General features: G+C 39.2%; 1 protein-coding gene across 1 annotated transcript; it reads right to left on the bottom strand.

The window, feature by feature from the left end:
• Window positions 1-662: 662 nt before the first annotated feature.
• Window positions 663-12,175, bottom strand: LOC138158939 (perilipin-3-like). The gene is made up of 6 exons (XM_069085295.1): window positions 11,960-12,175; window positions 10,778-10,833; window positions 8,593-8,833; window positions 7,783-7,982; window positions 6,675-6,782; window positions 663-1,130 (listed from the first exon to the last, which is right to left on the bottom strand). The coding sequence occupies exons 1-6, from the start codon at window positions 12,135-12,137 to the stop codon at window positions 843-845; spliced, it is 1,071 nt and encodes a 356-aa protein (XP_068941396.1). The 5' UTR covers window positions 12,138-12,175; the 3' UTR covers window positions 663-842.
• Between the last annotated feature and the right edge of the window lie 202 nt (window positions 12,176-12,377).

The raw sequence follows: 12,377 nt of genomic DNA, 5'->3' as shown, positions 1-12,377 counted from the left end.
CATCCCCCACCCCAGCAGTAACCATACTGGCATACCCAGGATGGCTGTTAGCACAAGTTCTTAGATCTGCTTTACTAGGAAAGATAGCTGTTCAAGGGATCAACAAGCTTTTTAAATTACATTCAATAGTTCAGGGGAAAAATCAGCACCCTGAACTTCAGAAAAAATTCAAAGAAAATAGAGAAAATACAAGCAGAGAAATAAAGATCAAACAAGCCTTCTTGTCTGAGAAATTAGTACAGATTAACAGACAGATCCAGCTGTTTGACCAAGCCAATACATAGTTACCAGGGAGAGAAGCACCAGCATCTTAGGATGGCAGGGAGGGGTGAGGAGGCTCCTTAATGGCTATTCAAGGTCTCATCTGGTCAAAACAAAAGAACACTGCCAATGAGTGAGCCCCCAAAGCAAAATGTTAAACTCAAGAGTATATATATTCTTTATAGAGCCAGAGGGCATCACAACCATCATGACTCAGTGCCTAATTAGAAAGTGACAAAAGGTGGGAAAACCTTGTTGAGGGTCTGAGATCATATTTGAATGTGTGTCTTCCTGACTCCTGGCCCTGCACTCTATCCGTAGCTGCTCCAAATCTGTGATCACCTATTTTTCATTCAAATAACCCACAAAGGCTGAATAAATTAATTTTCAATGCAACTTTATTTGCATAATCTGAAAAGTGTACAGAGTGCAGTTATTAACTATAAATTAGCAGAAGACTGCTTGCCAGGAATCTGAAAGCATCAGCCTGATGCCATATCACAATTCAAGATGCTTTGTGTTTAGGGAGTGTTATTACCTCGGGGAAGGGATATTCAGTGGGGGCAAAGTGGTCTTACAACTCAATCAGAAGGAATACTACCTTCTAAGAAAAAGAACAATTTTTCTATACTTCCCTGGGCTTTGGCCAGCTTAAGCTGACTCTGGATCAGATGATGCTTATTTAGATCTTCAAACCTATTACTTAGTGAAAAAGTGTTATAAAGTTCCTGCATGTCATAACAAGCCTGTTGGAGCTTGTCTTGTAGGCTGCTTGGGAGATCTTGGACTTTAGACATGAGGTCCACGAAGGCAAACTGCAATTTCAGAGCAATGCTATGGGACATGGCCAGAGCTCGGATTTCCATGAGCTATAAGAAAAAGGGAGGACAGAAAGAGCTTAGTAAGTAAGCAATTGCTGCTCATTTTACCACAAATGCTAGATACCTCAAAAAAAAAAAAAAAAAAAAGAAGGCCTAATATATTTAGCTATCACCTCCTCAATTGCTTTTGTGCAGATTTTGAAGCTATGTGTGTATATACAGGTATGCATACATACATACACACATACATACATATGTGCATAGATATCCAGTAGGCAATGAGAAATAATTACTTTTAATTCTTGTACTGGGAGCTGGAAGACTCCATTTAAACCCCTTCTCTTTTACTCCCAATGGGATTGTGGGGAAGATGCTTTGTACTTTAAATGAATTCTGAAGTTTTTGCTAACTATATGAACTTCTTAGGCTACCTTTGCTGCTAGTCACTCAAGTTCAGAAATCATCTTCACATTTTGGTGAAAAATTAGCAAACAGCAAAAGGAAAAATCAGTTGCCATAATCCATTGACTGCAAGAATCTCTCTATTCTCCCTACTCTTATCCTGCTTCAGTTACTTATCAGCTAGACTATTTCAATATCTTATACCTTCAATTGATTTTTATTACCAGTTTCCCCTTTACATAAAGGATAAGTCATTTTTTGGAGGGGAAAGGAGAAGCAATTGATCTTGACCAGGATATGACATCAATGCAATACCCACAGTGGCTGCTATGGATATGCACATGTATTTCCAGGGTTGAATCACAAAATATAAGAAACTCTTTTCATCAAAGAAGAAACCAAAGATATTTATTCATATGCCAGAAAGCCAAATCCACCATGGTAATAAAGAAGTTGGTACACATTACCAATGTAAGGAGGGCCACCATCCCCAAGTTTTCCCTCCATCAGGTCTCCCCACAACTTCCTTTAGGCAAAATGGCCCTCTCTCACCCAGGCTACCTACTCTGTCTCTCTCTACCTCTCTGAGCTCCACTTCACTCTCCTACTTCATGTTCTACCTGTCAAGCAAGCTCCTCCAACCACAGGCTCAAAGCAGGTCACATAGGCCTATTAATGGGCAAGAAGGATCTTCCCATCCCAATAACAATACATTTGGCCCCAAGATCTTTTGTGTCCATTATATAGGTCAATGGGAGTCCAGGGGCAACTGGTATCAATAGAACTTCACAACAATATAACAGGGATAACAGAAAAAAAACACATAAAACAATCTTAGGGCAGGGGCTTGAGTAGAAGTACCCCATCATTCCCTCCTTCAACAAATGGGACCCCAAATCCCCTGGGATAAGGTACAAAAGTCTCTTTTCTTGGTATATCTTATGTAGTTTGTTAGTTGGAATACAATCTATATTCTTCCAAAATCTATTTCTGCTCTTAATAAAGCAGTAAACAATTCTTACCATGTTAATCTATTCTGACTTTGAATCCACTGGCTATTTGTTTCTCTTGAGGAAATTTATCTTTCCCCCATTCCCCTAAGTCACCTAACTGTGAAATCTTATCCAGTACCTGTGAAAGAGGGTACCCTATTTCCCCAATGAGTAGAGTCAGCATTAGGTGTTTATAAGCAGGAGGAGCAGACTTCACTATTATATTTCCTATGAGGAACCGTTCAGGGAATGCTATGATAACCACCAGCCTCTCTGACCATTATTGCTGTTTTCATTACCTCTTCCTTTAACTTTCTCCTACAGTCTCTAAGCAAATACAAAGGTCTGCATGCACTGGGCCACAGAGTCAGGGGGATACTGCTTACTGCATCCCTCTGCAGCCAAAGCTAACAGATGAATTCCATTGTTACCTCCTTGAATGACAGTTCCTAGAGCTTGTTGTACAAAAGGATTCTAATACCTATACATTTCAAACAGTCTATGTTATCCATCCATACCCCTTTGGCCCCCTCATCACCGATTCTCACCATACAAAATACTAGTGATTCTCCCATTTGGGGGGGTGTGTCGACTTAAAATATCTGTGACCTCCTGCTGAGGAAAATCCTCAGTTACTTCCTTAAACATTGTATGTCCTCCCTGGTTCTCCTGCTTCCTTCTTATTATTGGATGTGTACCCAGTCTTAGCCTCATCTAAATTTGTTTCATTTTCCTCCCATGTTTCTGGGTCCCAATCAGTCCCGATACTAACAAGGGTTGCATGCACCTTCCTCTTGAAGTCTTTTCTCTTCTTTTTCTGAGCTAAACTCACTGTTTCCCCCCCCGCCCCCACCACCTGATACTTTCTAGCTTGCTCTTCTAAAGGAAAGTTTGAATGATGTAGCATAGAAAGTTTCTCATGCACCTTTTCCTCCAGCAATTTGTCTCTGCTTTTACATATAATGCAATGACTTCTTAACAGTGCCCATCTTCTTCTACACACTCCTGCCATTTCTTTCCCCAGTTCTATTGGTATTCCTTTCAAACACCTTTCTAAATCTCTGGGTTATCCCTTCTGCAGCCTCAGTTCCCAGTTTTCACAAAGTCCTGTGCTTTTAGCACATTCTCTTACCAGGGAGGAATAAGGTAAATCCTCCCATCCTGGATACCCATTTCCTTCCCTAGAGCCTTCCTGTCTCCAAGTAGGTTTTATATTTTGCCATCCTGTTTGTGACACCAAATATATCACCAACGCAGTACCCACAGTGACTGCTATGAATATGTAGATGTATTTCAAGGGTTGAATCACAAAATATAACAAATTTTCCTCAAAGAAGAAACCAAGATACTTATATTTCCAATGCAGGGAGCACTGCCATCCCTAGGTCTTCTATCAGGTCTCCCCAAAGCTCCCTTAGGCAAAATGGCCCTCTCTTACCCAGGCTAGATGCTCTGCCTCTCTCTACCTCCTCTTTCTCTCAGCTCCACTTCACTCTCCCACTTCGGGCTCCACCCATTCAACAAAGTTCTTTGCACTACAGGCTCCATGTTACTCAGGCTCAAAGCAGGTCACATAGGCCTATTAATGGGCAAGAAAGATCTTCCCATTCCATTAACAATACACAAGATCACATGGCTAATAAGTGTCTTAGTACCAATCTGAACTCGTCTTCCTGACTCCAGGGCCAATGCTCTATGCACTGTGCCACCTAGCTGCCCAAGGCATCTTACTGTACTGTTCTTATTCACAATTAGAACTACCATTATGTAATGAGTGCTGGGCCCCAAGTGTTGACATCCTGTTTGTCTCCCTTCCTATTACCATTTGCTATTTTCCTCAACTGCTTTGGGCTGTGTCTGAGGATCCTGGGGACATCAGAGGTCCTTCTCTTGAGGCTCTCTTCCTGCCTCTTCATAGGAGCCACCTGATGTGGGTAACCTGTACTTGTGCAGAATCAGCCAAGATGATTTACATCTGGGATATCCCTTCATAATCTAAAATAAATTTAGCCCTAAGCCTTTTCTGTCCCTGTTTTCCTCTTTCCTCCCAAGGGTCTTTTTTTGTAGTTTTGGAGCAAGATCACATAACTTAGGAGTCACAAGACCCAAGTTTGAATCCTGCCTCCACTTGGAGCTTAGAAAATTAAAACTTCCTAAGGCCAGTTTCTTCCTTTGGTAGAAGAAAGGGATGTCCCCAAGACTCTTTTCAGCTCTATCTGTGACCTTCTGATTCTAAGTCTTTTCCTTATATTCCTTCAGCATGTCCTAGTATTAATGAAATCTAGCTTTCTTCTGAAGCTACATTCCTTGATACCTTCTCCAAGGATGACTGCTCCTCTTCTCAAACACCCAATACAGGTTCAGGAAGAACTGGTATAGTACTTCTTCGCCCTCTTTCTGCTACAACTACTGCAACTCAACAAACAGCTTGTCTTTTGAAGTTCACTCCTTCCTGTCTAGTTACTTGTTGCCTGTCCTCTCTGGACCTCCAATTGATCTTCCCCCTCCCCAAGTGAGATTACTTGCCTCAATCTTACCCCAATCTCTGCTTCCTTTAAATGCCCTGTCTTTCTAGAGTCCAGATTCATATGACCCTTGTAACCAAGCTACACCAGACTAAGGTTGATTTAATAGTTATTTCTTCTGCATATTAAAGACTAGTCACCTAGATAGAACTTCTTATACTATACAGCAGGATACCAAAAAAAAAAAAAAGAAAAGAAAAAAAGCCTGAGAAGTTTCCCAAAAGCCTTGATAATCATAGCCCTAGAATATTTTCCCTTATTCCCAAACCTGACACTCCCTAGTTTTCCCTTCTCATCCCCCAACAGCAAATAGGCAAGATAATCTTCCCCCAGAGGCACATTGTAAAAGTCACCTTTCCAAACCATGCCCCACCCCCCCTCCACCCCCAAGTCATAAAATAGTTCCCAGCAGATTAGAAGAGTCATAATCCAGCTGCCTGGATGCTACTAAAAGATCTCTGTACCTTTCAAGTCACTATGCTGAGGATTATATTTTCTTTATCACTTCTTGATTTATCTTTTTTTCAAGTCTAGCAGAAGTCCCTATCCTTCATTAAATCTTCCCCGATTAATCTTAAAACTTTTCTTAAATTTTTGCCAGTTTGTTTTCACATACTACACATAGTACCTCTGAAGGCTACAGAAGCCATGAGTAGCTATCCTCAAGTAAGTCATAGGTATACCTGCAAAGATGTACTGTTTGTCCATTGATACTTCAGATAGAAAGTTCACTAGAACTTCTGAGGGATCCAGAAAGTTTCAAAGTGAACTAGGGTAGTTAATGCACAAGTAATTGGTAACCAAGTTGCTGTTAGCAGTTTTGAGGTCTCATTATTATGGATTTACCTTGAACTCCAAAAGCATGGTGCCATTTTCTTAGTCTCCTGTGATTTTTTGGACACAATTATCCCTAGTTAGTATGGTAAGTCAGCTCTAGGGTCTATATAGGTGCCTTAAGGTCTTGAGTTTTATACATAGCATTTTAAAAGGCACTATAATACAAGACTTCCTGAAGATAGAGACTTTTAATATGGTATGTTAGGAGCATACCATATTATCTACCAATTCATCTTAACCTATTCTCATTATCTCCATTAAAAATATATAGCTTCAGGGCTTACATATAGGCCAACACCATTCTTCTAATTACCTTCAGTTTTCAGCCTTGTCATTATCTCTGCTTCCTCATTCTCTCCACCCCTCACATATCCAAATGTAGAGTCTTAATGATTACACAGCTTCTACCTGTTCCCTTCCTTCTGCTCATATGACTCCAACCCTGGTTTAGACCGTTGGTGCCTTACCCAGACTTATGACAGCTTCTCATCTAGATTCCTGGCTTCTCATCTATCTTTTTTTCTGATCAGTTTCCACAAGGCAACCAAAGTAATCTTCCTAAAGCAGAAGTCTGTCATATCCTTACGTGGGAACTTTCCTTGGTTCTCTTGCCCCTAGGATTTTTTATAATCCTTTTTCTATTTACCTTTCTAGGTATATTTTACTTTCCTTCTCCCCTTTTAATATATTCAGTTCCAGACAAGCTACCTATTTGCTATCCCCCCAAACTTAGGATTCCTACCTTTATACAAGATAGATCACTTACATGCCTGGAAAATAGTTTCATGCTTATGTCATTAGAGTTTTAATGTTCCATGTGCCTGTAAGTCAGATACCTGTGTATCACCATCTGCATTTTCAGATTGGCTCCACTTGATCCACATCTCAAATAGGGCCTTATAGTAATTCTGCCGATCCTTAGAACCTTGCTTGCTTTGATAAGCCTGTTGGAACAAAGCATTTGGAAAGCTTGAAGATACAGGTCTGCCTTGTAACAGGTTCCTTAGAATTGAAGTATGCTGGACTTATTAAGGAGACAGAAATTTATAATTCCTTTCCTATAGTTGGAGGCCATCCTCTTATACATGCCATAATAAAATAATTGCCATAATGGAAAGGCTACATGGCTAAGTGGAATCTAGAAGCAAGCTTGCTTCTCCCAAGTTAACATCCCCCATCACCTACACATACAGCCATCTGTGTACCTCCTGGCCTACCTTGCTATTTCTAGCAAGGTAAAGACCTGGCAGTGTGGCTTAAGGAATAAGGTCAATAGCAGTCAAAGTTATACAATCTTGGGAAGCATTGAGAGGCAGTGTCCCCAACATAGGGCATAAAGTCTGACCAGAGCTAGATGTTTCTAATATAATAGGTTCTGGGAATATTTTAATGATACCATAGAAATAATAGAAGTCAAAACAACATTCAGAATGTTGAGAGACCTTAAGACCATGTCCGATGAACATATTTTTTCTAGAGAAGGGAAGACTTTAAAGTACTTGAATGAGCTAACATGGACTGGAGGCTAGGGTTTTTTTTTTTTTTTCGGTTTGTTTATCCATCGATCCTAGTAGGACAGCAAGTTCCCAAGAAAGGATATGACAGGCTTCTGCTTTAGAAATGGTGGGGGATGGGAATGTAGAGGCTGTAGTCAAAAGTAGACTTAGGTTGTATATAAAGAATTGTGTAGGGAGTGAATGGGGGCAACTTACCAATATTCAAAGTGCCCTGCTTTGAGAAATAATTAATGGATTCTTCTTCACTATGTTATTAAACAGAAGTTGGGGCACTGTCAAATTATTGCTATATATGAAGACTAGATGACTCTCTATGACTTTATGTCAAAATGGCCTCTGAGGTCCCTTCCAACTTAGATTCTGTAAAAATGTATTAAGAAGGACTGGTTGGTTTTATAAGAAGCTTAAAGAGTATAGAAAATCCTACCAGTTCAATTCCTTCATAGAGCTGGCACAAGAGCTTTCTGATGTTGTTCTTGGCACCTCTGATGTTTTCCAATGCATGCTTATCTGCCTGGGACCGAAGGTTGCTTGTCAGAGAAGTTAGTGAGGTGAAGTAGCCTTTGTCTCTTGGATAGTCTTCTCTAAAATAATCTCCATCTTCCTCTAAAGATTCTTGCATATTAACTATTTTAATTAAAAAAAACCCACAAATAATTCTATTAGAATAACATACTTAAACATTTACTAAGTACCTACTATGTGCCAGGTACTATGCCAGAGGTACAAGAGGCAGCAAAAGACAGTCCCTCCCCTCAATCTAATGGGGGAGATAACATGCAAACAAATATATGCCAAGTCAGGACATAATCAACAGAGGGAAAGCATTAGAACTAAGAGGGGTTAAGGACTAATAGTGATCCAGTCTTAGAGACTTTGATAATCCATAGGATATTCCCTTTGCTTGTTGTGAGAAAAGCTAATCTATGCTACATGACCAAATCGATAAGGACATTCCATTTTCCTTAAACCAAGGCATCAGAAATCATAAAGCAGCATCAGATTCTTATTGAGGACTAAATATGTAACAGCTATAAGACTGTGGTACTCTTAAAGATAAGCTTATGTGCAAGTGATTAGTAGCAACTTTACATTTAAAAGAAGGTAGATGACTAAATCATAGGGTACATTCTGACCACAGTCTAATCAGGAATTAGCCAGACTATTTTACACTCAAATGCAGTACTGAATAAGAGAGAAGATGAGAGGAATTGTATGTAGCCTGATAGTCACTGACCCACGTCCTTTGAGATTGGGAGGTATTTGTCCATAGTCGCTTTTAATTCTTCTAGTGTTTGTTTCTCCTCTTGGATTTCAGACAAGATTTTCTCTTCATCAGACACAGATCTTGTGGTATCAGTACTGATGCTTGTGGCATCATCCTTGCTGGAGTCACTCTTCATGGCATTTATTAATAAATCAGTTTCTTTTGATAGCTGAGCTTTGTCAATTATGATCTCTTTAGATGAAGGTGGTTTCTAGAAAGAAAAAATTTATAATGCCTTAGGCTCTTAACATCTTTTGGTACCATCCTTTCTAGCTTTTTCATATCCTCAAATGTATACTAGTATGCACTAGGTTTCAACCAAACTAGATTTTGGGGTCTACTAGGTTACATGTTCTGTTATCTCAATTTTTTTGATGCTTGTGACCTACTTGGGGAAATTTTAACCTGTTTTAAAGGTTAGGAGAGCCTTCCAATAATTCATAGAATTCAAAAGTGCTGACAAGATCTACCTGAAAAGAGGTCAGGAAATGTTCCCACCTTTGTGCCTCTAGTAATGGTCTTTCCATATAGTAGGCACTTATGTTAACTCTTTTTTGAGTTTCAATTAGACAAGGTAGAATAGAAAAGAATCCAGTTTACCCTTATAAATATTTAGCAGTTTCAAGTTTCTTCCAGTAATTTCAGAGCCTTCTCTTATTTAACACTACTTAGAATTTGTGTTCATATATGCATTTTGTTTGTATTTTGAGGTTTAACATGAAGGCTCAAGGTTCAGTGGCAAAAAAAAAAAAAAAATGTTAGAACAGGAAGTTCTTTGGAACTACCCATTTAGAGAATGAAGGAATAGACGCATATATATAGTTCTGAGACGGGCACTAGATAAGAGTCTAATTATAGGTAAAAAAAAAAAAAGTTCAGGTTAGATAATTAAGTGTGGAAGTAGACGCTAGCCAAAAAAAGACAAACCAAGGGAAACCAATAATTATGAAAACATGGTTTTGGTCGTGGTGGAGAAATATGGTATTCAGGGGGCAAGGGAGAGCAGAAGAATAGGTTCGGGGTGGATGAATAGAGCTGGCTCCACATAAGGTGTGTCAGTCTGGGATTCAAGGCTCACAAAGTTTGTTGCAACAACTCCTTGTGGAACTGAGGTTTGGGTATGTCCTGCTATATGAAGCAAATGGCTGATAAAGGGACAGGTACAAGGCATCACAGTCCTTTTGAAGAAACCTTCCCATACTTAGGGGCAAGAAACTGATGATCTTGAGGTTGCCTTTGCTTTTACTTTATTACCTTCCTAATAGATGCATCTGGGGGACTTTGGGCCTGGAGACTGAAGACGGGAGCTCAAATCTGACCTTAGATATTTACTAGCTGTGTGATTCCTGGCAGGTCATAATGTCTGCCTCAGTTTCCTCAACTGTAAAATGAGGATGAAAAACAGCACCTACCTCAGAGGTTTTTTTGTGAGGATCAAATGAAGTATTTTTAAAAGCACCTGGCACATAGTAGGTGCTTCATAAATGCTAATTCCGTTCTCTCCAAGGCCCTCCCCAAAATCAATTTGAATGTTGTGATCAATTAGTACTGAGGAGAGGGGTATGGATTTCCCTCTGTAGTAGATTAAAAAATTTGATATTTTATCTATATTACCCAGATTTACCTTGCTGATAAGCTTTCCTTTTAATTAGTCAAAAATTTTACTTATTAGTGGCTCGCTCTAGATTTTATACCAGGTTCAAGTTTACTCTTTTTATCTGTTTGCTTTGGTATTTATTCATTCTTTTTTGCATAATCTTTTCACAGGCTCTTTACTCTGCCCTCTTTGGTTGTGACCTTTGATTAGTGTAGACACCATTAATATATTTAAGTTAATTCCCTTTTAAATACACACTTAAAAAAAAAAAAGAATTTGTGTAGAGCCCTTCTTCAGTCTACCAGGGTTAGATCTTGAATTCAGCCTCAAATTTCAAACGATATGGTTTAAAAATTTTTAAAGGGTGATAGGTACTAGAAAGCCTATATAAGGCCATTATGAACTACGTTTAACACACAGACTAATTCCTTCTTTATTATAATGAACTCAGTGCCAAGTCCTAATAGGATGCTATAAACCCAGACAATTGAGACATTAGACCCAAGACTGGATTGTTTTCATAGCAGATTCAGAATTAGCTCAAACTGTAAAAATTACCTCCTTTGATACTTGTGGTCCGCCCATTCTCTCTTGCCTAATAGGCTCACTTGAAGCTGAAAATAAAAGCATTATTGATTAAAATCTAGAAGGTGTTGATGGGAATAGCCTCCAATAAGGTAAACTAGTACCAGTAGTGACAAGTCTTTGGGATAAGAGCAATTAAACCACCTCTAATTTTTCATTCTGCCTTTAAAAAAACAAAGAAGATCAAGTCAAGGGAAGTTTCTATTTCACAAGAAATGACTGTTGAACTCAGAGGTTGATTATTCTGAAATCTTACCTATAGATGTTTAATAAGTCTAACCTGTTAAGGTGATTTATAGCAATAATTCTATATTCAGGATCTCAACTCCATGCTATTCTTTAAGGCATCCATTCTTTACTTTCTTCTGATTGGTACAAATACAAATAGGTATTCTAAGGTAGCATGCCCTAATAGAAAGGGCATTGAATTTGAAGTCAGAGGGATTGGGCTCAAATCCTGCTCTATTCCTTACTGCCTGTGTGACCTTGGAGAAGTACCTTCCCTTGCTCTGGACTCAGGTAATTCATTTGTCAAAGGGAGGGGCTAGATGAGATGATCTCTCCAGCCCCTTCCAGATACTGTGATCTATTCTCCATCCAGCCTTAGGCCTCCTACAAACACAATAAAAGGTCTTAAAGGCCCATGTGAAAGTCTGCGCATCATAGTCATCTTGTTGGGAAGAACACTGCATCCATATTGCCAACAGAAGGAAACCTGATATTTTGTTTTATTATGACATATTTATATGATCTAGGTCTAGTACTTAGAGATTGATGCTCCCATTTTCCAGACAGCAGGGCTCCTAAGCTATATCAACTTTGGGATGTGTGTTAGGGGGGAAGATTTTGGTTTCCAAACACCAAGACAGCTGTTTTGGCCCAACTTTGGAAGTAATTGGAGCTCTCAACTAATTCTGGGTCAAAGCTCTGAGATTCTGGTTATTTAATGTGATATTTTAATGTCACTTCATTCCTGGCCAACAAGAGGGAGTTTTGCTGTAATTAGTAAGCAAACTTTGTCAAATCCAAATTCACACAGACAGTACTATCTTACTTGGTCAATTTAAAACATGCCAGCAACAGGACTATGTCCTCTTTCAAGAGACTCTATTAAGTACATCAGGGTCACTTCCAATTAAAGCAATGTTCACTTACTTTTGGCATTGAGCTTAGTCACAATCTCTTTTGCATCATCAAGCATATCAGAGATAGTCTTCTCCATCTGTGATGGGCTTGTTCTGGTTTCTGTAAGACGGAGAGTCTCTTTGCTAGTAGTAGATGTATAGTCCACATAAGCCTCCTTTATGATATGGCTACAGTGATACCAGTCCATTTTTTCTTCCCCTTCCAATCTAAAAGGAAAATATGAGTAATTACATGAATCTCAAAGAGACATTGCATTATATTGGCTGGAAATTCTCTGGGGAATTCCATCTTAGCAGAAGAACATGGGTGACCATGCAGTATAATGGCAAGAACACTGATTAGCAGTTAGAACACCTGGGATTGAGTTTGTGTTCTGGCACAGCTGTAATGTGGAGCAGGTACTTCTAACAATGCAGTTTGTTCCTAG

The sequence above is a fragment of the Petaurus breviceps genome, unplaced genomic scaffold (genome assembly GCF_028583685.1).
Source record: "Petaurus breviceps papuanus isolate PSGF00001 unplaced genomic scaffold, PetGlider_PUasm1.0 175, whole genome shotgun sequence".
Taxonomy (NCBI): domain Eukaryota; kingdom Metazoa; phylum Chordata; class Mammalia; order Diprotodontia; family Petauridae; genus Petaurus; species Petaurus breviceps.
Note: the sequence above shows the minus strand (reverse complement) of the source record. Positions and strands in the feature narration are given on the sequence as shown.

Bases quoted from the DNA above. Each gene is read 5' to 3' on its own strand.
- LOC138158939 (XM_069085295.1), bottom strand. From the start codon at position 12,137: ATGGACTGGTATCACTGTAGCCATATCATAAAGGAGGCTTATGTGGAC. The intron at 7,983-8,592 runs GTCAGTGACTAT...TAATTAAAATAG, and splicing joins CCCAATCTCAAAGGACGTGG to TTAATATGCAAGAATCTTTA. The intron at 1,131-6,674 runs GTATCTGACTTA...TTTTTCTTATAG, and splicing joins ATGCAGATGGTGATACACAG to CTCATGGAAATCCGAGCTCT.